Genomic DNA, 25800 nt, shown 5'->3' with positions numbered 1-25800 from the left:
CTCAATCCTTTAAGTATCTTCTATGGTTGTTTCCTTATTATAAGACAGATGACTAATTATGAAAGACAGTGCCTAAAATATTAACGTTTGGCCCTTTATAGAAAAGCTTGCAGACCCCTGCTCTAATGCCACTTAGTTCTAAGTTTCCTCATTTCTTGCACAAATACCGTAGCCTACTAACTTGTTTTCCATTCTTTTCTAACTCCCATCCTTAATATCCCTGGTAGATAATCTCTCTAGAAAAGTTTTGATCCTGTCATTTGCCGCTGTAAAATCTTCAATGGCTCCTCCAAAACGGGGAGTATTAAGTCCAAGCCTATCCGTTGACTAAAGACTACCAACCTAGTTTTCCAGACTTTGGTCCTCCTGACTACTTAAAGCTTAAAAGGACCACTTGCCGTTTCCCTAATAAGTACTTTGGTCCATATCACATGCTCCCATTGCTTGCCCATGTCTCTCCTCCATCGCACCGGTTCCTCAAGATTAAAACGAAACCGTTACTCCCTTAATACACCTTCATTCACTCATCACACCAGTAGTTCACAACAGGGTTGTTCTTGAGGTGGGTGTGAGGGAACTCACTGACAACAAAGAAAACAGACTAGGGCAGGAAGGAGCAAGTCAAACGAGTTGAGTGCTTTAAGTGAAGGGCCCAGAATGAGGCTTCAGGGGTGACATTAACGCCAGATTTTTTAAGGACCTGGGAGTCTAAAAAAGACGAAGACCTAAGGAGATAAAAGAAAGCTGTAAATAAAGCTGAATGAGAGAACAGAAGGACCACTTCATTCTATCAACTTCCCTACCGCCACAGACTATGATTTAAGGAATAACACCTTTAGTCTAAAACCTGAAAAAAATTCTACAAGAGCAGCCGTGACCAAAACCACCCGGGAAGCGGCTGCTCGATGCCAGCGCAGACAGCAAGTAGATTCCGGATGCCAAATAACCCCGGCGAGCCCTCCGTGCACTCATTCTGTGCCAGAAAGACTCCAGCCGGTTGCCAAAACTTTGGGGCGGTAGCTTTGTCGGCGCGCCCACGCTCCAGGCTTCCGGACAAGCGCAACGGCACCCGGGTGAAAAAGAGACGCCCCTCAATAGTTTGCGCCAACAATTAAAACTGTGTCGTGGCCTCCCACAAGCCACCAACCTGCGCCCTCGAAAAGGCGACCCAACCAGACCCCGCCTCCGAGGCGGCCTCGGCGCACGTGAAGTCCCCGTGCTGAGCGACAGCGAAGAGGCGGGAGTTCGTGGACGCGAACCCCGGCCTGGGAAGGGCAGCGATTCCGCGGCGCACGCGCATAGCAAGGGACCGGGCGGAGCCTGCCTCCCAGAAGGGGTGCAAAGGGAAGGAGAGCGCGTGGCGCTCCGGATCCCGCGCACGCGCTGTCGTCTCACCCGGCCTTTGCGCGCGCGCGGCCGGCGCTGCATCTTTTCTTCAGGCCCGCCCCCCTCTTCTACTTCAGCAAGCGCAGGCGAGGAGCGAAAGCAGGGAAGTGTGGGGCGAGGTGGGCGGGGCGTCGCACGCGAGCGCGGCCTGCTAAAGAAGGGAGGAGGAGGGAGAGATCCAAGACATCGTTACCCCGTCAACACCCAATGGAGAGCAGGCTTGACCCCGCCCCCTCTCCTCATGTTATTGGCTGGGAGGCCCCCAGATGGGCGGGGTTGGCCGTGGGGTTGGGGAGGGCAGGGGGCGGAGAGGAGGAGGAAGGCGCTGGCGGGCAGTGATGGCGGCGGGTGATGGGGACGTGAAGCTAGGCACCCTGGGGAGTGGCAGTGAGAGCAGCAGCGACGGCAGCAGCGAGAGCCCCAGCGGCGCGGGAGCGGCAACAGAAGGGGGCGGCTGGGCGGCAGCAGCGTTGGCGCTTTTGACGGGGGGCGGGGAGATGCTGCTGAACGTGGCGCTGGTGGCGCTGGTGCTGCTGGGGGCCTACCGGCTGTGGGTGCGCTGGGGGCGGCGGGGTCTGGGCGCCGGGGCCGGAGCGGGCGAGGAGAGTCCCGCTGCCTCACTGCCTCGCATGAAGAAGCGGGACTTCAGCTTGGAGCAGCTGCGCCAGTACGACGGGTCCCGCACCCCGCGCATCCTGCTCGCGGTCAATGGGAAAGTCTTCGACGTGACCAAAGGCAGCAAGTTCTACGGCCCGGGTGAGGAGGAGTTGGAAGGGGCGGGGGAGGACCTCCTGCAGCTCAGGTGCGACCCCCTTCTGATGGGGAGGCCCCTGGGCACTGGGTTAGTTTCCGAGCCTTCTCGACGTCTGGACCCCTGCGCCGTGGCTGCTGCACCTGGGACGGCCCGCCCTACACACACCCCCAGCCGCGGGCACCTCCACCTTTTTACCCCCGAAGTCCGGGTTTCAGTGTCGCCCCAGGAACCAGCTCTCAGCTTTCATCTTTCTACCATCCCGTTCCTCCACGAAGCTTTTTCTTGTGCAGAATTTTTCAAAATCCTTTCAGTTGTCGCCCGTCGCGTTGGCCCACAGCCTTCCCTGAGCTTTCTGATTCCTGGGATGGGTGGGGGCCGGAGGGACGGGAGATATCTAAAGTAGGGACCCAGAGTTGTAGGCCAGGTAATTCACAGCTTTCCCTTCTTTACTCTATTTTGCCACTGATCTCCCTTTTCTCTCTCCTATTCCTCATAAGGCCACGTTTAGGTACACGTAGTTCCAAGTCCCCACCGTTTAGCTTGTGAAGTCTGGGCATATGAGCAACACCTCAGACTCTTTTTTTAAACCAGTTTTAGTATGGAGATGCTTTCTAAGATTAACAATGTATGTAGGATGAGGACAGACTAGAATGTAGATCTTAATAAAGACTGGCAAGGATGGTCTCCCTGAGTTTTGGGGGTGGAGCTCAACTACCCAGCAGGCGGGCCTGTCTGGTTTCTTTCTTTTCCCTTTTTTTTTTTTTTTTTGATAGTAGGAAGGCAAGTATTCAAATACACGTTGATAATGACTTACTGTGTTTTCACTGAGCAGAAAAAACTTAAAAGAGCCATAAATCCACACCCCAGTGCACCAGTTCTGCAAGTTAAAGATTTTTAGAACTTTGCTTTCAGAGAACCGTGTGTGTAGGGTAGTTGGGTTAGAAACCCTTCCTTGACAATGTAGTTATAGCATACATTTCAGATTATGCTAATAAACTTCAGACTCATGGAACCTGCTGGTATACAATAAAATTGAGTAACGTACATCTTGATTATGTAGTAATTAATTCTAAGCTTAAAAAAAGTGACTACAATAAAAAATAAATAATAAAATTAGGGACCTAGAGTGACCTGGTGTTCGAAAGAGTACATCCAAGCCTTAAAGTCAAGGGGGTTGGCAAGTCTAGAAAAATTGGTTTTCTTCTTGATTTAATCTGTTAGTACATGAGATTTATTGGCACTTGCAAATATGTATCTCTGATTTCAGTGCTCGGTGGTTGGAATATATTTTAGAAGTGCTTTGGTTTGCTGTTAAGTGGAATAGAGATAAGTAATTGGAGATTTTATGTGTTGGACTATTTCTTAGTTGCTTGTATTTTTGTGTGTAGATCTATATTCAGTTTAAGCAAGTCTTAGATAGTGCTTCTGGTTGTATAAATATGAAAAGCAGATGTCTACCTACTTAACTCCGCTGAAACGGTTAATACTTTTTTTGTTTAAAGTATATGGGACAGGAGAACAGGGAGTAGGGCCAAAGTACAGTAATTAAATGGACAGACCGAATTAAATAGTTAATTTTTTCAAATCAAGGATTTATACAGTATTTTGTACCTGAAGTTTCTTCCTCATTGATATTAAAATGTATGTACAGAAATTAAAAATTGTGTAGAGGTTTAGATTTTTAATATAGCACTTACCCGACTAAAAGATCTGCTTTTGTAGCCCCTATCTAAACCGACAATGAAACAAACAAAAGTATTAGTGCAAAGAAGCATATTAGTCCTCACACATTATGCCTTGCCACTATCTGGGAATAGCCAGGAAAGGCTGTTGTAGACACAGTTTAGCAGCCTCCAGTGGCAAATGTTCTGCAACAGAAATTAAAAATTAAGATGAGAGTCATAGATGTGATGTAGATAGCCTTCATGTGGCTTGGGCATTGAGGAGGCTTCTCAGATAACAAGGGAGAAGTCAGTTTTATTTATTTTTCTTTTTTTTGGGTGAAGTCAGTTTTAGGTTGGCTTCCACCAATTCCCAGGTCCTGATGAACAGCCTAGGGGTAATTAGTTATTTTCTAAGTATTTATTGATCAACCTAGTACAGATGTTTGGAATGTTATATTATGGAAAGGAACTTGAAAGTGGCCAGATCATCTGTGGGCTTGGAATATGTTGATATTTCACATTCATAGGAGATGTAACAGTTTTTCCAGAAGTCTTGAAGCCAAATTTCTGACTATGAAACAGATACAAGTTCAGTTTGGGTTTTAATTTTTATCTTCATCCTCAAGTCAGTTGAGCACTTTGTAACAGAATAATTCAGAAGCAATGATCTTAGCCTGACAATCTTAGTAGCTTGAAAGAATGAGGTAAGAAGCCAGAAAACCTCGTTTCTATGCCTAGCCAATATCTACTCCCATTTCCCAGTATTGGTCTTGGAATTAAAAATTTTTTTGTGAGGTTTTTTTCCTATGTTGAAGATACTGTTTTCTTAGTCACTTTTAAAGTTCAGGTTCTTAAAATATTAAATATTGACTATTTAGTGGAGTAAACACATGTTGGCAAACAGTTGGCATTAACTACATTTGTCATCATTAAATTTAGAAACACTTCAGGCACTTGGCCAGCATGTGAGGAAAGTGGTCATATAAGAAACAATGAGTATGGGAGGAGAAAGGAAATAAGATTTGTTAAGCACCTACTACATCAGATCCATTAATTTGTCATCGCCACAATGCCTCAGTGAGGTTAGTAAGTATTTCTGCCCTCAGATGGGAAGTCTGAAGTGTAGGTATTTTGGGTAAATTGCCTTGGGTCATACAGACATGGTGTTCAAATCCAGGTATATTTAACCACAAAGCCTATCTATACTTCAGGTAAACTATGTTCTGGGATAAACTTCTGGAGAATCTTACTGTTGTTTTTATACCCTCTTCTGGTTCCCATAAGGATTTAAAGCCTCAGACATGCTTTCATGGCTGTATGTTGTGCTGTCTAGTATGGTAGCCATAAGCCGCATGTGGCTTTTTAATTTTAAGTTAGTTACAATTAAATATAGTTAAAATTGAGTCCCTCCATCACACTAGCCACATTTCCACTGCTCAGTAGCTACATGGCTACCATGTTAGTGCACTTTATAGAGTATTTCCATCTTCCCAAAGAGTTCTGTTCAACAGCATTGATTCTATAGGTCAAGGTAGGAGAAGGAGCAAACTCCGTTTATTAGCTTATTATCTCATTTCATTTTCAAACAGCCCTTGGAGGTAAGTAATGTTCCCATTTTACAAATGTGGAAACTGAAACTCAGGGAGGTTTTGCTCAAAATCACATACTCAGTGGCAAAACTAGAAATCAAACACAGTCTAACTGGCTTTACAGGCCATCCCTTCCCATTGTAGCACTACAAAATATAATTTCGTATGTTTCTAGAGTCATAACAGAGTAGGAAGACTGGAACAGATAGTAGAATTTTAAGTAACTTAATTTAATATTACTACAATGAAATTCTACCAAAATAGTGTTTTTATTTATTCTTTAGAATGGCAAGAAATTATACAGTTGACCTTTCTAATAGTTTATCCTGTGTTTCTGAAATTTAAATCTGTTGCTTCCCCTTTATTCCATGTAGCATATTCTTTGACACAGACCGAAGCGGTATTTTCTCCAACTTACCTTTTGAATTCTACTGGAAAAGAAAAAGTCATATATAAAAGAGGTACCCCATGAGATGCCTAATATCTAGGAGGATGAGGAACGGAGCACATATACCTTTCAAGTGTTTTTCCTCCTTTTTATAACTTTATCTTCGCGATGTTAACTTTTATGTATAGTTTGCAAAATTGCAGTTGAAGCAAGAGTTGCAACATATAGACTAGGCCCAACCTGACCTCTTCCTTTATGGATATCCTATTGACACTACTCAGCTACTTGCTTCGAGGCCAACTGGGTCTGTTTGGGCTGATGGCCATACACACCCATTACCTTTCAGTAAAATAAAAGGATCAGCTGCGTTTTCTGATGAGTTTTGATACTCTGCTCAAATTTATACTAGTTATTTCTATAATACTCTGAATTCAGCTCATTCAATTGTTTTTAATCTTTGAGGGAATTGTATTTGTGTTAAATGCTAATGCTAAGTATTAAAGGATAGCTGAAAGTATATATGAAACCAGACTATGTTATGCATGCTGGAAGAAAATAGATTTAGTAACATCTGGAGTTAGCTATTCAAATTCTTTTAAGAATCTGTGACCAAGATCTCTCCTCCCCTCTGTACCCATGTTAGACATGACTAAATAACTGCTGTACCCTTAGAACCTGCATCCTGTCTCAAGATCACTAATATAGGACTTCATCTCCATTTTAAATACTGAGAAGGAGTTCCCTGGATTTCATTACACTGTTGCTTAAATAAGATGTTGTGAAAAATGAGTTAACTGAGTTTTCAAAACAGATGGGTTCCTACCTGTGTAGAGTTTATAGTATATTTGGGAAAACAGATAATAAGTAAGCATTCAGCATATAATTATAATTTGTAATTAAATATTCAGTGAAAGAAATAAATAGGATATGTAATAGAGGGTAACAAAGGACTTTAGAATAGATGGTTAAGAAAGATACTTTATTTATGTTAGTTTATCAAGAAAAGGGGGTTGATATTTAAGCAAAAACCTGAAGGAGTCAGCCATACAAAGATTGGGTGTGAGAATGTTCTGATGCCATCTAGCACTAGATCTAGAACTGATCATATTGTGTTAATCAGCAGAGAAAGAAACATCCTTAACCTTTACTGATTCTGAGATTTGACTTCAGCCTTTGTTTGGTTAGTATTACCTCAGTGATTCTTTTTCCACTCTGTTTTCCACTGATCTGTGGTATGTTTTATTATTCCTTTATAATATAGCTAGATTTTTTTAATTGAATCTAGTATCAACAGTTTTCTTTTTAAGATTTTATTTATTTGAGAGAGAGCATGAAGGGGAGGGGTGGTGGGGCAGAGAGGGAGAAGCATACTCCCCACTGAGCAGGGAGCTGGACTCAGACTTGGGGCTCCATCCCAGGGCCCTGGGATCATGACCCAAGTGGAAGGCAAAGGCAGGCGTTAACTGACTGAGCCACCCAGGTGCCCCTCAACACTGTCTTTTAACAGCTTAATCAGTTTATATGTTTTCACGTTACTAATATATTTAGATATATTTCTACCTTCTTATTTAGTAATTTATCTTTGTCATACTTTTCTTTGCTTCTTTTTCCTACCTTTTTCCTTCTCAGATTAATTTTTTTTTAATTCTTCCATTTTTTCTCCCTACTTATTTGGATATATTCTATTAACATTCTTTTAGTGATATCCTTAAAGTTTTTGCTATAGAAGACACTATTCTTCTGAAGAATATAGGAATGTTAGCCAAACCTATCTGTGTGAATTAGAAAAACTCTTCTTTAAGACTCTTTACTGTCATTTGAGAGACTATTTCTTAATAAATATACAAAACTACCATGTACACAAATGTGGATGGTGTCCCTTGGGTTGTGTAGTATACAGCCATATGTTGTGGCCCTGGTTTAGAAAGCCTTTAATCCTTCCTTCACCCTTATTTTCTATGGTATTACTATTAGACTTGTAGTTCTACTGTATTTTTTCAAATTCCTCCCCCAAATTGATTAAAGTATTACCTTTTTTTATTGTCAGCCTCATTTAAATTTACCAACATAGTTAACCATTTTCTTTATTCACTGTCATTTCTTGCATCTCATTCCTTTGCTCAGGGTTCAGCTCTTATTTTAGTAAGGTATGTCCTGTAGTTTTTTCAGTGACACAAAAAAATTCTGTCTCTATATGCCCTTATGCAGGAATAATAGTATAGGTTTTGGATATAAAATTGTAGGCTGATTGTTTTACCTTTAGATCTTCAATAGTATTATGCCACTGTCTTCTACTTCTCTTCAAGTCTGCTTTTGGTTTATTTTCATTCCTTCGATTAATCTGTTTTTCCCTTTGTCTGGAGTTTTGCTCTTTTACTAGGATTTGCTGAGGTGGGGATTTGATTTTTTTTAACCTGTGCCAGACTCTACTAAAATTTGAGGATGTGTGTCATCCATTTATTTTAGAAAATTTGAACCCATTACCTCTTCAATTATTGCCTCCCCCATTGTCTTCTAATAGATACACATTAGCTTTTCATTCTATCCTTCATGTCTCTTAGTCTTTCCTAAATGTTCCATCTCTTAATTACTTAAAAATTTTAAGCAAACATACTATAGTTCTTTAATCTGCTTGTGTTATTCTGAGGATGCCAGTTCTCATATGTTATATGTACTCACTTCATGGTGGTTTGTTTCTTCATGTAGTTTATAATTTTTACTACAAAAACATATCTTCAGCAATTACAGTCTTTTTGTTTCTTGGGGATTTTTTTTTCTATGCTGTTCCTTAAACCGTGGGTTTTAGAAGTCTTCCTGTAGAGTAGCTTAGATTTATTTCTAAATAGGGGCTCATGGAAGTTTAAAAAAAAAAAACCAAATTTTTATTGGATAATACATATTCAGAATAGAATATTTTAAAGCATATATTGTGAAAAGTAACCCAGTTATGATGTCCCGCTTCCTAGAAGTGAGGAACCAATCTGGGTATTGTTCCAGAGCTATTACCTGTAAGTATAAGCATGTGGATATGTACTCCCTATGTACTCCCTCCACAGACACACACACACACACACACACACACACACACACACACACACAAACACACATATTGTTGCATATTGTACAAGCCTTTAATATCTGGAGAGCCTTTTATCTCAGCATAAAAAGAGTCATCTTATTCTTTTGAATATATGCATATTCTATTACATGAATATATCATAATTTAACAGTCCACTATTAACAAACATTTGTTTCCAATCTCTTATTAATACTTAGTGCTGCTGTAAATATTCATGTACATGAATATTTTACACATGTGAATAAACTTATAAATTCCCAGAAGTAAAATCACGGATTCTTAGGGTATGGGACATTTTTTAATTTGAGTACTTATTTTTGAATTGCCCTCCAGAGAAATTGGACCAATTTACACTTCATGAAAATGCCTATTTTTCACCCCTTTGCCAAAAATGTGGTATTAAACTTCTTGGTCTTTGTCAGTCTGAGAATTTAAAATGGTATCGCAATATTGTTTTAATTTACAAATATTTCTCTTTTTAGTGAGGTTGGACACCTTCTGAATTTTGAGTCATTTATGTTTCCTTTCCTATAAATTATCTGTTCATACATTTTTTTTTAAGATTTTATTTATTTATTTGACAGAGAGAGAGATAGCGAGAACAGGAACACAAGCAGGGGGAGTGGGAGAGGGAGAAGCAGGCTTCCCGCCGAGCCGGGAGCCCGATGCGGGGCTCGATCCCAGCACCCTGGGATCATGACCTGAGCCGAAGGCAGATGCTTAACGACTGAGCCACCCAGGCACCCCATTCATACATTCTTTGCCACAGTTTTTCAATCATGGTATTGGTCTTAGAGATTTTAGGTGTTCTTCAAAAAGTGAATCAACCTTAGCTTCAAATATTTTTCCTAGTTTATTTGTCTTTTTACTTTATTTATGGTGTTTTTGTAAACCACACAGAAATTTTTGGTTTTATGTATTCAAATTTCTTCTTTTTATGGCTGCTGAATTTTCTATCATAAGTTACTTAAAGGTTTTTTGCACTAAAAAGATTATTTTTTTTAAATACATAGTTTTTGGAGCACCTGGGTGGCTCAGTCGTTAAGTGTCTACCTTCGGCTCAGGTCATGATCCCAGGGTCCTGGGATTGAGCCCCACATCAGGCTCCCTGCTCCGCGGGAGGCCTGCTTCTCCCTCTCCCACTCCCCCTGCTTGTGTTCCCTCTCTCACTGTCTCTCTCTCTCTGTCAAATAAATAAAATCTTTAAAAAAAATATGTAGTTTTTTTAGAATACTTTTATGGTTTGGGTTTTTTAGTTCCTTTTGGAATTTAAGATGTGAAATAAGGAGTTTTACAGAAATTATTTAATTACCCCAACTATTTATAGAATAATTTTTCCCCCAACACTTGCAGTATTACCTTTATTCTCTAAATTCCAATAGATATTTAAGTCCATGATATTTCTTTTTCTATCACATTAACATTCTTAGTTTATTAATCCTCTCATCAAAAATCTGCACAATCACCACAGATAAAGCCACTGCAGCATCTTTACTCCTTCTGTTGTCCAATCTCCTGCTCACTTTTTGCCAGCACCAACATTGGCTTTTGCAGTCCCCCTGACTTTCTTCATTCTGTTCTTGTGTTCCTTTCACTGTTTTCTTGATGTCTTTTTCTTCTCATACCAGCCATGTCTTGCCAGTCTGTGTTTGGGGTTCATTTTTTTGTTGTTGCATAATCCAGGGAATCATAAATCATGCCAAAGCCGTTGTCTTGCCACCACTAAGATGTGTTCCGAATCCAAATACAATTATGACATCTGGTGTGGTCTTGTACATTTTGGCTATTTTTTCCCAAATACTGTTGCCTTTCTGGGGTGAAGGACATCAATGACCATCTGTTTCCACCAAAGTAGTCGGTTGGTCATGAACTTCCTGGTCTAGATAGTTACTGTGTTGTTCATGATGGTAGCCAAGCTTCAAGCAGCTGGGGAGGAAAAGAGCAAGTCCATGCTATTTCTTCACCTTAGAATTCTCATTCTCTGGTGGCTGTGTAAACTCAGTCCCCACTCCCACATCTGGCACAGGCCTGGGATTTTAATTTTTCAGTCTTCCTGGTCCCCACCGTAGCCATAAGCCCTGGGGCCAAGGCCACTGAGCTGAAACCACAGTATTGCTGACAGCTTTCTACTTTGAATTTCAGAAACAAGAGTGAGTTGGGGCAAGTATTTTACTTGCCTAAAGTTAGGGCCAAACTAGATAGATACTTTCCCTATTTTATACCAACGCCTCTAAGATTTGCCCATTGTTAAATGTTGGTTGAAGCCTCTAGAACCCAGGTATCTTGGCTTCTTGAGGAGTATTCTTTCATTTTGACCACACTACCTTCTCTCTAAAAGTCTTGGGACTTCCTAAATCTAAATATAAAAAAATAATATTTATTACTTGGATTTCTTTTAATCACTTTTACATTATTGCTTCATTTATTCCAAGACCCACTGTGATCTTATTGGAATAAATTACTCCAATACCAAGTATAGTTAGTTTTTTTTTTAAGTTGTTTTAATAATCACAAAAGACTATTGTCAAAACAGGCCAGAAAACTAGGCTGTTTATAAACTTTAATGGATTATAGTTTGTCCCTGAGAGCTATGGTTTTTTGACCATGGAAATAACTGAACTTTTCATTCTGGAATTTTCTCCTCTTCATAAATACTAATGTAGCTACACAGTCATCCTAATAATCGCAGAATTATCTGTGAACATATTTTACATATTTTATTTCCTCCTGGAATTTTCTGTTCATTAAATTACTCTTTAAAATATTTTCTTACAGTGACCATATGTTTTGCCTTTTCAAAAATATGTTACCCCAGGGGTGGCTGGGTGGCTCAGTCGTTAAGTGTCTGCCTTCAGCTCAGGTCATGATCCCAGGGTGCTGGGATCGAGCCCCGCATCGGGCTCCCTGCTCCGCGGGAAACCTGCCTCTCCCTCTCCCGTTCTCCTTGCTTGTGTTCTCTCTCTCGCTGTGTCTCTCTCTGTCAAATAAATAAATAAAATCTTTAAAAAAAAATATGTTACCTCATTCTACCTGATTTTATTAAAGTAAGCAGTTTCAGGATACACTAACTAGTAGATTTATTGAATTTTGAATTTTAAAAATCTGTGCCGTGGGGCGCCTGGGTGGCTCAGTCGTTAAGCGTCTGCCTTCGGCTCAGGTCATGATCACTGGGTCCTGGGATCGAGCCCCGCATCGGGCTCCCTGCTCGGCGGGAAGCCTGCTTCTCCCTCTCCCACTCCCCCTGGCTTGTGTTCCCTCTCTCGCTGTCTCTCTCTTTCTGTCAAATAAATAAAATCTTTAAAAAAAAAAAAAATCTGTGCCGCAGGTTGTGTTAACTCTTAAAGAGTATTAATGAAATCTGAATTCTAGTATAATGTCATTTTGATATATTTAATATTTTTGAAAGATTTACTTTGGGGTGCCTTGGTGGCTCAGTCGTTAAGCATCTGCCTTCCGCCTAGGTCATGATCCCAGGGACCTGATTAAGCCTGCATTGGGCTCCCTGCTCAGCAGGGAGTCCGCCTCTCCTTGTCCCTCTGCCCTCCTTCCCCACCACCCCCACTCATGCGCTCCCTCAAATAAATAAATAAAATCTTCTTTTAAAAAAAAGATTTGTTAAAATGATGTCTTAGAACATTTGTTACGTAAGTATATTTAAGAGAAACTGCTTTGGTTGAATAATTGCTATTCATTTTTTGTAGCAAGAATTTTATTGAAATTGTAAATCCACTTTTATATCAGCATTATATTATAGTCTTCGATAAAGCAACAGAATGTAATTCCCTTAGCTATTACTGAAATGTTAATGTCTAAATGAGCCTTAATAGTCAAAATAACAGTTTATATAAGCTGGCCTTACCAAAAGACTTAGTACCACTTAAAATTTGCTTTCCTTGGGTAATTGTTATTTTAGTATTATGGATAGGCAAGTATGGTTATCAAAATACTGGAATCCATAATATTTATGTTTGTTGTATAAGGGGGTAGTGGAATGGGGAGGTATTACTGGCTTCTCAGATAATGCTTCTGGTTGAATTATGAATGCAGAGAAACGTACTTTATGTAGACCTCAGATCCTCCTTTCTCTGAGCACATCTGTCCAGTTCCGATTCTAGTTGTTAATGTTCTTTATGGTCTAATGGGAAAAAGTAAAGAAAACTGTTCCAAAAAGACCTTTTCAGAAGTTAAATGCTTCCTGAGGGAAATACTAAAATGTGGAGAAAACAGCTTAATATAATTTAGAGGGTGGGGCAGTACATTAATCACTGAATCATTATTTTCTATTCAAGAGTTAATAAAATATCATTTTGCCTAGAATTGGGATGGTTGTTGACTCAAGTTCACGCTTACTAAATCGACCATCTAAAACCAAAAAAAGGACATGTTTTATGAAGTTTCGTTTTTACATTTATTCAGTGTTGAGGTCTCCTTAGAGAAATTGGCAGAGAATTTTATTAGAGAATGCATTGGTACATAATTAATATACTCAAATATGGAGGATTTTCTGGTTGCTGTTTTTTATAATGATCATCTTTTCTTCTCTCCTTTTTACCATTTAGATGTTTTTAATGATTTATACTCTGAAGTACACTGAAGTAGATTGACTTTTGCAGGCCAGGGAGGTAAATATTATAACAAAATGATAAGAAAAGCTGTCGGTGTATACAGCTTTTTTGTTAATTCTCTTTCATTTTGATTTAACAGGTATTCCAAAGTGTCTATTCCCCTGAAATTTTGTAATTAATGAAATGCTCCAATTTTCAGGGTTGTCATTCCATCTTTGCGTTTGTGGATCCTCTGTGTGTTTTCTCAAGTGTATTGTGTTTGTGTTTGGGGTAGAAAAGCAGAGATAGTACTTCCCAAGTCTGGTGGTATTTTAGGCAAGATACTGAATGTTTCTGCTCCTGTTCACCTACCAGGTGGACAAAAATTGTTCCTTCCCCTTTGCAAGACTGTGAGAGAGTAAAGTCACATGCTAGAAAGTTCTTTAAAAGGTTGAAAACTATCGTTTTACATTGGTAGGTTTTTATAGCCCTGATCAATTTTATCTTTTGTGTGTATGACTCATCACTGTTTTGTCAGCATTACTTTGTTTTGAAAAAAAAAATCATAGTAGTTCTATCTATCTCTCTAATTTATCTATCTGTTTATCTATCTATCTATGGCCTCCATCTGGGGAAAAACAACTATTGGCACAAAGCATGTGGAGTTATGCAAAAGAAAAAAAACACAACTACTTTTCTTTTCCCTAGAGACTGTTCTTGCTTAATTTTCAAAGTTAATACTTCTCTAAAATAATTAATTCCAATTTAAGGAACAATATTGAATTTTTTCTCTTAAATGGTTAATACCCTTTGCAAGGTGAATTGATAGAATGGGCAATAGTTTGAAGGTTATAAATGTTGGCCATTTGTAAATAGTGTCCCAGTTTCTTATATAGAAGACAAATTTAAAAGTTTAAAATGGTAGCCTAAGTGTATACTAATAGGAAAATGATTAAATTTTAGGTATATTCATTCAGTAAGAAAATATATAACCCATTAAATGGTAATTGTGAATGTCACCTAATATTAAGGAGCAATATGGAAAATACTTAGGGATAAAAAAGTACTTTACTGGGAAGAATTACCTTTATTTTCATGTTAATGTACAATACCTAATAATGCTACTTTTTAAATTTATCGCAAATGACACTTCTGGTTCCATGCCTTAAACTTCGCGGACAATGGCTTTCTTAGACCTGATGAACTTTATGTTGCACTGCTTTCTGTAACTCAAATTAATGTTCATAAATGTTTAGATTATTGTCCATTTAAGTAGATTTTGAATTCTCTTAAATGTACAGATACTTTTCGGACATATAACCTTCAGTTTCCTAAATGTTTTCAAATATGAATATGGGTATAATCATTACTCATTTAAAAATTAAGGAATTTCTAGGTTTTTTTCTTGTTTACTTCTCCTTAGAAAGTATTTTATTTTGTTAACTGGACTAAAAGCTCTCTTACCACTCCGTTGCTCATAATAGTAATGCTGGTTTTAAAATTATTTTCTCTAAATTACCTTTGTCATATACAGAAAACTGTAGCCTCAGGAAAAAAAAATTTTTATTTTGTAAAATTAGTATTTTGGAAATCTTTTTTTAAGTAATCTCTGCACCCAACATGGGGCTCGAACTCTTGACCCTGAGATCAAGAGTCGCATGCTCTTCTGACTGAGCCAGCCAGACACCACTTAATTTCTAAACCAACATTTTAAACAGAAAAGCTTTATGATCTGCTCTGCGGCCTAACATGAAGACAGAAGTAACTCTCAAAAGATTTTTATTATAAAAATAATTTTTTAACAAATATACAACCAAAATCAGAAACAGACCCATAAATACAGAGAACAACCTGATGGTTGCCAGAGGGGAGATGGTTGAGGGGATTGCCAAAATGTGTGAAGGGCAGTGGGAGATACAGGCTTCCAGTCATGGAATGAATTAATCGTATGGGTGAAAGGTACAGCATAGGGAATATAGTCAATGGTATTTTAACAGTGCTGTATGGTAACAGATGGTAGCTACGCTTGCTGTGAGCATAGCATAATGTATAGAGTTGTCAAATCCCTATGTTGTACACCTGAAACTAATATATAACATTATGTGTCAACTATACTTCAATTAATAATAATAAAGAAAAGTAGTAGTAGTAACAATAATAATTTTCTGAATAGCCAGACTTTACCAGTTATATGAAGTAAAATTTTTTCTTCCATTCCCCAGAAAAGATTGCCACTGTTCAGTGTTTGGTCTGTATTCTTCCTGATGTTTTTCACACATACACAAACACATGTATGTGTATTTTTTTAATTCAAAGCAAATCACACGCTATATATGCATACTCTTCTGAATTGCTCTTTTCAGTTACTCCATTATGAACTTCTGTCTGTGTATACATATGGAGATACTTCATTCTTGTTGATAGTTATGTACTATTATTCCATTAAATTAATGTACTGTAATTTAACCAGTTTCTTGATAGGGAAAATTAGGTTGTTTCAGTTTTGTTTATTATATGTTTTAAAGAACTGAAGTGTCTTTTTTATCATGTATTTGGGTGGAGATTTTGCTTACCGTAAGTGAATCTGTTTAAAGGATCAAAATCGAGAGTTACTCCTTATTTGAAATTGCAGCTAATATTTTGGAAGAAATTTACTATGTTTCTCTTTTATGCCAGGCATGTGCGAGGCATTGAGTACTGACCTGAGCAAGACAACTGCTGCTCTCAAGCGCAGACTTTGGGAATGGCTCATTTCTGTCAGCACAAAAATCATGCCATTCCTCCCTAGGGAGGGTGGTTCCTAACTCCTTGGACAAAATGCTAATCATTTTGTGTCACTCAGAACTGTTGGGGTGCTTGGGTGGCTCAGTTGGCTAAGCGTCCAATTCTTGATTTTGGCTCAGGTCGTGAGATCAAGCCCCACATCAGGCTCAGCACTGAGCTTAGAACCTGCTTAGGATTCTCTGTCTCTCACCCTCTGCCCCCTCCCCCACCACTCCTCACACTCTACCCCCCCAAAAATAAAAATAATAAAAACTGTTCCTTATAGCCACATCTCCTGTTGCACAAGAGCTGTGACAAATGAAAACCATTGTTTAATGACTTCATAGTTTATATAGGTAATTGTGAGTATATTCTGGTAGTCAGGTGATACTTATTTTGAAAATGGGTCATATTTCTGATAAAACCAATCATTCAGCAAAGACCTGTTGAGGATCTGCATGTGCTGTGCATTGAACTAGTCACTGGGGGTACAAAGATGATACAGTCTCTGCTTTCATACGACCTACTTTGAAAAAGAGAAAGAAAAATATTTTAGATCCAGAGTTGACTTGAGTCTTTAACAAATGCTTATCTAGTGGATGTTCTGTTGATTATTTTTAGATGCCACAATTAATTAACAGCAATCAGTGAAGCATTATCTCCCCTCAAACAAACCAGCTTCCAAAGCTAACTGCTTAAGTTTCCTCTTCTCCCTAATATGTTACAGTCTTCAACTTTGAATACAAGTTTTGAGGTATTTAAATTTCAGAGAAAAATTACTTTGTTCTACAGGCAGATTTCCAAGAAGTTTCTTCTCATTATCCCATTTAGTATCTGTCATGTTTTAAAAATTAAGGCTGTGTACCAAATATGAGTCATTATGAGGTTTCTTTCATTTGACTTTTTCCTTTGAGGCATTCTAAAATAATGTTAAGGTAATGTCAATAATTTCTTCTTTTCCCCCCCCAGCCGGTCCATATGGAATATTTGCTGGTAGGGATGCCTCCAGAGGACTGGCGACATTTTGCCTAGATAAAGATGCACTTAAAGATGAATATGATGATCTCTCAGACTTGAATGCTGTACAAATGGAGAGTGTTCGAGAATGGGAAATGCAGTTTAAAGGTACCTTCATTTTGTCGGGTTCTTTGGAAATATTAAAGAAAGTGTATACTATTTCACATTCCTTAAGAGCCTAAGGATATCTGTTTTCATCACCATCATTATTTGATGATAAAAAAGCTAAATATGAAAATGATTGTTACATATTATTATTTCAAAATTCATACTTAAAAGTTGACTTGTTACAACCTATAAGTCTTAACAAAAACTGTGACACCTTTAGTCTTATAAGGCTTTTTAATTAAGATAGAGTATTTTCAAATATAGGCTTCTATTTAAAACTAAATTTATTTTGGATATTGATACTATAATTTACTCCAAAATGATTTTATTGATCTTACTCTCAAACCATAAAGAAAAAATATCTTTCCCCTTTATTATACCCTCGTGGCATCCGTTATTACCTCCTATGTGACAATCCAGATAGCTATTTATGTGACCTCTGCATCCCTTGGAAACACTTCTTGTGGTTCTTCTGGCTTCTTGGCACTTGAACCTGTTCTACTGTAGGAAGCAGTCCTCCTATCTTATCCTCCTGGTTTGTCAGTTAATTCACTTAACCTAGGTTCAGATTCCTGACCAAGAAATAACTAAATGTGGATCACCTTGGACACCACAGTGTTCTAAATTAATACCTGGTAACATAAAACAAGCAGTAATAACAGAGATGTAAGAAGAGAGTTTGATAGGAGAAAGAATAATGGTATGACTGGAGCCACACACTGAGATCTCAAAGAATACAGGATAATAATAACAAATGACTTTGCTTTTCATTTGGTTTATTTTCCTGGAGAGTAGTAGCCTATGTCACATTTTCTCCCCAAGAATATTTTCTGGTTGGATCTCCTTATCATGAGCTCTAAGTGATTCTGATGAAATGTCTTTGGTTAAGAGCTGGTATATATGGAACACTCTCCTGCAAAGCACAGCCCCCAAGCTTTGTAAGTTCCTTAATCCCATTTTCTTTTGTTCAAGCCTTACATGAGTACAAAGACCAGCCAAGGTGAGCAATAGGAACAAAGCCTATTCTATATAATTCTAAAAGAAGGAAACACCTTCCCCACTGTGTAATGGGATAGTGAAACGAATTTGATCACTACTGATTTTCTTTTGATGTATTTTTCAGAAAAATATGATTATGTAGGCAGACTCCTAAAACCAGGGGAAGAACCATCAGAATATACAGATGAAGAAGATACCAAGGATCACAATAAACAGGATTGAACTTTGTAAACAACCAAAGTCAGGGGCCTTCAGAACTGCAATTCTTGTTACTCCCTTTCACAGAATGTCCAGCATCTTTGGGTTTGGTTCACCTGCTGCAAAAAACATTCAACAGATTGTATACAAGCTAAATGAGTCTCACTATGAAGATTTGAATACTAGACATTATTTATGCTGCCAAACTCATTTATTGCAGTTGTTTGTAATGTCTGGTGGGGCTTCGTCATCCTGAAAAGGAGGAAACAGGGACTTTTTTAAAGAGTAAGAAAGTCACAAGGTTACTTTTTCCTTCCTTCCTTCCTCTCTCCCTCCTACCCTCCTTCCCTCCCTTCCTTCCTCCTTTTTTTTTTTTTAAATCAAAAAACAACCAGATATGTATTTGCTACTTAAGTGTACAAATCTCACAAACAGCAAGGGATTCATGTGCTGTGTTCTTGTTTTAGCTTTGAGGGAAGAGACTTGGGCAGGAGAGGTTGGGGGTGCACATCAATTTGAGTAGTTTAGGTTACTGAAACATTAAAATGTGAGTTCCCAAATTTTTTGGGTTTTGTCAGGGAAAAGAAAAATACCTTTATTGCTAAGAAATTAAGAGAAGGGATTTCAAGTGGATTTAAGTCAAAGCTAATTCCCCAATAGTAAGATCATTTGAAACTAGTTTTTATCCCTTCCCTTCCCCTAGATCAAATCAATATTAATTGTGCCTTATTTCACTTACATAGACTTGAATTATTTTAGGGAAAGCCCCTATGTGAATTCAGAAGTCACTACAAGCAGCATTGAGACCGAAGTTGGGATATTCTGTTGACTGCAAAACCTTGAAGTCATTCTGTGTATATAGAATGTAAAAGGAATATTCAGTGTTACTGCCACATATGTTAATATACACAATCTTAATTAGCATTGTAATGGCCAAATGCATTCCCTCATGCTTTTTCTCTTTTAAAAAAAATTGAAAAACAGATCAACTCTGTCCCCCAACAGCTGCCTAATTTTAGGAGTCTGACCCTCACATCTCATTGGTGTGGGTGCATGGGGCCGTAGTATGGATGTTGTATGGGTGTGTCTGAATGTGTGTGAGAGCGCCTTGGAAGGGACTCTGCAGATACTGTAAATACCAGTACCGTTTTAATAAAGCATGTACAATAAACCAAAATAAGCTTGAGTTGGACTTTATATACAAACTGTAAGCCAGTGCATTATGATATGGTAGTCAGGATTGTGCATTTGATTCAAGATAAGGAAAAATCTTGGAAATGAAAAGCAGGCACTGGTTAAACAAGTTGTACACATTGTACCACATTCACTGTAACTTTAGGAAGAAATTCCACTTTGTGGAACATTCTCAAGAGATCTGAGATTATTCAGGTAAGAATTGATATATAAAAATGTACATATTTTTACTTTATATTTTGATGCCAACTGATTATACTAGAAGTAATAGCACCAGGTGGTAGTTACTGAACACAGAATAATAAAGGATATTCTACTGATAGGTACTGAATCCTTCTATTATTCGTTTGTAAAAGCCCTATATGTCGGTTACTTGATTTCATCAGGACTACTAGGTTCTTGGTTGGAGACAAGTTACACCAAAAAAGATAATTTTATAAACAAGTCACCAGTTAAAGAAAAGATTTATTCTGCTTTATGAGTATAATATATGCAGAAGCCATCAAAGAAAGGGGAAATGTAAACTGCAATAATAAGCTAAAGTATGTAAAATACTACGTTCTATTATATTCGGTCTTGGAATGTTTTGTAGAAAATGATGAACATCAGCCAGATCTTTGCTGAAGACTGGTTGTAAAAACTGAGGAGTATTGGTAAATGCTTTGTGTGTTTTTATGTAAAATATTTTCTAAACAAATTTGTTAAAGTACAGTCCTCTGTAGTAAACATATAAATATATATATATATGAATCATTTGAGCCTAAAGTTCAGAAATAAATCTACACTTGTGAATAGAGAAACCCTAAATATCCATGCAGTAAAAATTATGCAGTCTGTTAAGAAAATTGAGTAATTTTGTGTTTTGGACTTGAAATAAACCGTGTTCTACAGACAATTCCTCAATTTTAGTTGAGTGTTTCTCATTCTCAGGTAGTTTGCTGGGTAGTATTGGAGTAAGGAGATGGGAGCTGTGGTGGTATTTTTTGCTGCTGATTTCCCCTTAGCCTCAATTTCCCTAACTTTCCTGATGATTAGAACCACTGGAAGTGCTTTAAATATAAATACTTGGTCCCCAGTCCAAACCTACCACACACTGAGCAAAAACTGAAAGAGAATGGTTTTCAGACTCTTTATTTGTGAGAAGTGCCATGGTAATTCTTGTTGTCAGGCACATTTGAGAAACCACTGTAATCTTTTCAAGTATATTGTCCATCTTTGTCATCCACTTGAAATGGAACTTACTCTTGGATAATTTTGGTCTAATTTCCTATATTTGGTTTCATATCATCCCCCAAACTTCCTCAGAGTTAAAGCATCAGGAGATTCCACCTAAAAAATCTAATGTGATTTTTTTAAAGAATTTTTTATTCAGATTTTTATCTTTTGATAGCATTTTAAAGTTGGCATGTTTCTCAAATCTGTACTGTGTGTACTAGTCAGTTCCTCTCCGTTAGGAAATGGACCCATTCAGATACAGATTAAGATACAACCTTGACCATCATGTGAAGGCTTCTTAATATTCTCCTGACAGTAATTCTACCTGCCTTTTTTTGAAATCTGTAGAATCCAACAATATACCTACCTCTACCTATAATCTGGAAAGCTAGGACTGCAGAAAATTGTCTAGAAAACTTGATGAATCAGACTCCTTATCTGATTATTCCATTTACTTCTCTTAACTGAGAAGTGCAGCAAGTTGCCAGAAATGTATGCCACTGGCATGTTAACACAGTGTATAACCTTACAGAGTTTTTATGGATCAGAATAAGCTGGTAATAAATATATAAATAGAAAGTTTACAAGTTGCTTTGAGCATAATGGAAACGAGTCATCAAATATAATGATGGTTCTTTTCCTCTAATGAGTTAAAAACAAATGCTTGGGGCACCTGGATGGCCCAGTCAGTTAAGCATCCAACTCGATTTCGGCTCAGGTCATGATATTAGGGTTATGGGATCAAGACCCCCGTTGGGCTCCACACTTAACAGGTCATCCGCTTCTCTCTCTCCCTCCAGCCCCTCCCCCCCACCCCCCCACCCCCCGCCTCACGCGTGCCGGTGTGTGCTCTCTCAAATAAATAAATACATCTTTTTTTTTTTTTTTTAAGTACCAAATGCTCAAAGATAGCTTTTGAGTATGTGTCCCACTAAGATCAGCTCTCAGTTTGGTAGATTCTAATAACATTCTGATCTATTTGTTGTGGCAAGAAAGTTCAAATAAAGACCACCCAACTTACTGTTTTTAGACAAGAATCATCATTCCCAGGCACTGTCAGAAAAGGCTGTATCTCCTTACCACACTCCTGGAAGTCAAGACTTTGAGGAGACCAGAGCTAGATTTCAGCTTCACATTTATTATACCATCACTAGTGACTGAGAGAACGTTTGCCTGTGATTACTCCATTCAAGAGAGCACTTGACATGCTGTAAACACTCCGGTCTGTTCTCGAGATTTTTCTATCACTGTATCTGCATAGGACCCAACTAAATAAACCAAATAATAAAATTTGGTGTAAGAAGACTGGTAAATATTTGTATATTTATTTTAAAAGCATGATTTTAATGACTACATAGTATCATTTCCAAATAGAATTTTCTGTGAAAATGCAGGATATTCCATATATGGCATGGTGCCAAACTGGTTAAAGAAAATAGCAAAGTTTGGAAGCCAAACCGATTTAAAAACTAAACTATGCTTTTCCTTGATTTTAAAAGTAATATATGCTCAGCGTATAGAAAAGGATTAAGAAAATAACCAACAGTTAAGCAAACCTAACCTTTTCCTACATCTCTCCAGTCCCTTTCTATGTACAGGATCACAGTGTGTTCTTCAAGGCTTCAGACAAGAGGCAGCCATCCAGTCATGCTGGACATCTCTACCTGGAACCTCAAAACAAATGCATCATTTTCCCCTTAAATTTGCTCCTACTCATGTTCTCTGTCAGAGAACCACTGCTATAGTCTCCTGACTTACCTTCCAACCTCCCTTGTTCCCATCAGATTCATAGTCCCTGTTGGCAATCTAAAATGTAAATTTGAGCTCATTTCCTTAAGGCCTTCAGTGGCTATTTTCTAAAGAATCGAGACAAGGCTAATGCCCTCTTCATCAATTCCCACAGCACTACCTGTTACATAAAACAACTTGTATCTTCCAGAATATGCCCCTAGCAACTTACCCACTCCATTCTTCAGTCTGAATTATACTGTCCTCCACACCTTCCCAAATTAACTGCCTTCCTAGATCATTTGTTCAGTTTTAGAGACTCGGGCCCAGACTCAACTCAGTGCCCCCAGAATGAATTGGGGAACCCCCATTCCATGCCTCCGTAATATCCCAGGTGCATTTGTATCAATGATTTACTCATGTGTTGTAATCATCTGTCTCCTCTGATCAAACAGGGACCAGATGTACTCCTATTTTAGGCCCCATTTTTCCCAAACTTGGTACAGTGCTGGACACACAGTATTTGTTCAAAATGTTTTTTGTTAAATTTATAAAGTCAGGGTAGGCATTCCAATAGTTTTAAAACGGGGGCTCCAAGGAAACATTTTAAAGACTCAGAAGAGAGCCTAGGAGCTGCATGAGAGCAGCGCCTCTGCTTGGCTTTGCTTCCTAGGCTAGCAAGTAGGACTTTGAAGTCTGTGCTACAGAGGAAAATGTGGGGAAACCAGTGGACGAGATGATCTCTAGTACCCTTTCTGTTTATGGATACAATTCAAGGGCAGAACTCTGCAATCAAAAATACCTAGCAATACTTACTCTACGACTGCAAAATACAGATTTATCTTCACGGCACAAGCAGATAAAGGCACGAGCACCACAGTGCAACCCCGACCCGACTGCCTATCTAATCAAAATTGTTTGGCAGCAGCTACGGTGTATAGGCTGCATCAAAGGGGTGACCAAAGGGGCGGGGGGGAGAAACGGAGAAAAGGAGAGGACTTCCATTTCTTTCTTCCCCTTATGGCTAAAAACATTCAGTGCTTTTGAAATCCCACCCAGGGAGTCCTTTGCTCCCTCCACTGTGGACCCCACCACCCGCTCCCCCTCTATCCCCACTACTTCCATTACAGAGGTGCCCATCACAGTTGCTAGTCTATTCCAGGGGTAATTTCGGAAGAGACAAGTTGAATTGCTCTTGCCCAAAATAAACTGCGATGTAATAAAAATATAATGAAAACAGTCCAAGCTGCTGCACTTGCCTAGGAAGAAATGCCTTATTTGTAGAGCAAGACCTTTGCCCTTAAAACCTGTGCTAACAGTGAAAAAGGAGACCAAAGCAAGATAACCTAGGAATGAATCACCTTTCTTAGGCAAGAAATGCAGGAGCAAGCATTTTCTTTCCTGCTGCCTTTCAGCCGCGTCTAGTGGAATGAGTTTAGGCCTTGAAGGAGGTCTGCTGCTTTCTGGTGACCTTGAGCAAGTTTCTGAACTTGTCTGAGCCTAATTTTCCTTGTTTGTGAAAGGAACCAATACCTGCCTCGAAGGTGAGAAATAAGATAAAGGCCACCACCGAGGCCATGACATGTACTACACGTTATCCCTTCTTCCTGGGCTTTGCAGTGGTAGAAAGACATTTGAAGTAGCTTTTTAGGTGGTATATAATTTTCTTTTCCTTAAAGTGAACATCTGAATAACCTTTTGTTAATTAAATCTATAGTTCTAAATCTGAAAAATGTTTACTAGCCTTCCCACAATTTATCTACCAGTAACAAAGTATTACATTTAGTAACAGAGCATCAGTGAAATATTAAAAGTTCAACAATAATGCCAAGAGGCATAGATCCACCTTTATTAATATTCTCACATGCCCAATTCATAATTTATTTAGAATTTAAACTTGTAGGGTGGAGTTTATCCTGAAATCATTTGTTTAACTTTATTAACCTGTAGATGAGGTGTCAGAGACAGAACTAAGTGATTAGGGGCGCCTGAATGGCTCAGTCATTAAGTGTCTGCCTTCACCTCAGGTCGTGATCCCAGGGTCCTGGGATCGAGCCCCACATCGGGCTCCCTGCTCCGCGGGAAGCCTGCTTCTCCCTCTCCCATTCCCCCTGCTTGTGTTCCTGCTCTTGCTGTCTCTCTCTCTGTCAAATAAATAAAATATTTAAAAAAGAAAAAAAGAACTAAGTGACTATTTAATATATATAAATATATAATAATATATAATATATGTAAAACACCTCATTACTGACCACCTTCACTAAAGAACAGTGAGCACATAATGCATAAGTTAACTTTCTTTAGGAGCAAAATTACAAATGCTGGATTACAATGAGGTTACCAGTGTATTTGCTGTTTAGCTTCACAGATTTGTGTGCATTTTTTAGCTAACCTTATCTCAACTGCCGTGAAATAATTCAGAATCATCTCACGATTCAACTTGTGTTAAGCAAAACTAGTGATTAGAATGGCTTTAATATATTGCAAATGTACTGTTCAAAGATTTTCCTCAAATGACTGAGTCTCTTAAAGTAAATTCAAACTTCAGTCATCCTAAATGAAAAAAATCACTAGACTCACATTATCTCTAACATAGATATTCTTGAGCAGTCAGAATTCAGTTCAAATTGGAATTTACTCATAATGGTTAACTATGTGTCAACTTCGCTGGTCTATGGTGCCTGGTTGTCTTGTCAAACACTAGTCTAGATGTTGCTGTGAAGGTATTTATGTGATTGACATCTACAATCAGTTGACTATCAATAAATAAATAAAATCTTAAAAAAAAAAAAAAATGGGGTAGGGGAGTGCCCCTGGGTGGCTCAGTCGGTTAAGCAACTGCCTTTGGCTCAGGTCATGATCCCAGAGTCCTGGGATCAAGCCCCACGTCAGGCTCTCCGCTCAGTGGGGAGCCTTCTTCTCCCTCTCCCTTTGCCTGCCGCTCTGCTTGCTTGTGTGCTCTCTCTCTCTCTCTCTCTCAAATAAATAAATAAATAAATAAAATCTTTACAATCATTCAACTTTAAGGAAAAACAGATTACCCTCACAATGTGGGTGGCTCTCATCCAATCAGTTGAAGTCCTTAACAGCAAAGACTGAGATTTCAAAAAAAAAGAAGAAATTCTGCCTCCAGACTGCAATAGAGACACCCTGCCAGAGTTTTCGGCATGTTTA

The 25800-nt window shown here is 38.6% G+C and overlaps 1 protein-coding gene across 1 annotated transcript; it reads left to right on the top strand.

The window, feature by feature from the left end:
• Positions 1 to 1514: 1514 nt before the first annotated feature.
• Positions 1515 to 20578, top strand: PGRMC2 (progesterone receptor membrane component 2). Its single transcript, XM_027598951.1, has 3 exons — positions 1515 to 2142; positions 17137 to 17292; positions 18416 to 20578. Exons 1-3 carry the CDS (start codon positions 1653 to 1655, stop codon positions 18511 to 18513), a joined length of 744 nt encoding a protein of 247 aa, XP_027454752.1. The 5' UTR covers positions 1515 to 1652; the 3' UTR covers positions 18514 to 20578.
• The last annotated feature ends 5222 nt before the right edge of the window (positions 20579 to 25800 follow it).

The sequence above is a fragment of the Zalophus californianus genome, chromosome 2, assembly GCF_009762305.2.
Source record: "Zalophus californianus isolate mZalCal1 chromosome 2, mZalCal1.pri.v2, whole genome shotgun sequence".
In the NCBI taxonomy this organism is placed as follows: Eukaryota; Metazoa; Chordata; class Mammalia; order Carnivora; family Otariidae; genus Zalophus; species Zalophus californianus.
This window is presented reverse-complemented; position numbering and strand designations above follow the sequence as displayed.

Bases quoted from the DNA above. Each gene is read 5' to 3' on its own strand.
- PGRMC2 (XM_027598951.1), top strand. From the start codon at position 1,653: ATGGGCGGGGTTGGCCGTGGGGTTGGGGAGGGCAGGGGGCGGAGAGGA. The intron at 2,143-17,136 runs GTGAGGAGGAGT...TTCCCCCCCCAG, and splicing joins CAGCAAGTTCTACGGCCCGG to CCGGTCCATATGGAATATTT. The intron at 17,293-18,415 runs GTACCTTCATTT...TGTATTTTTCAG, and splicing joins ATGGGAAATGCAGTTTAAAG to AAAAATATGATTATGTAGGC.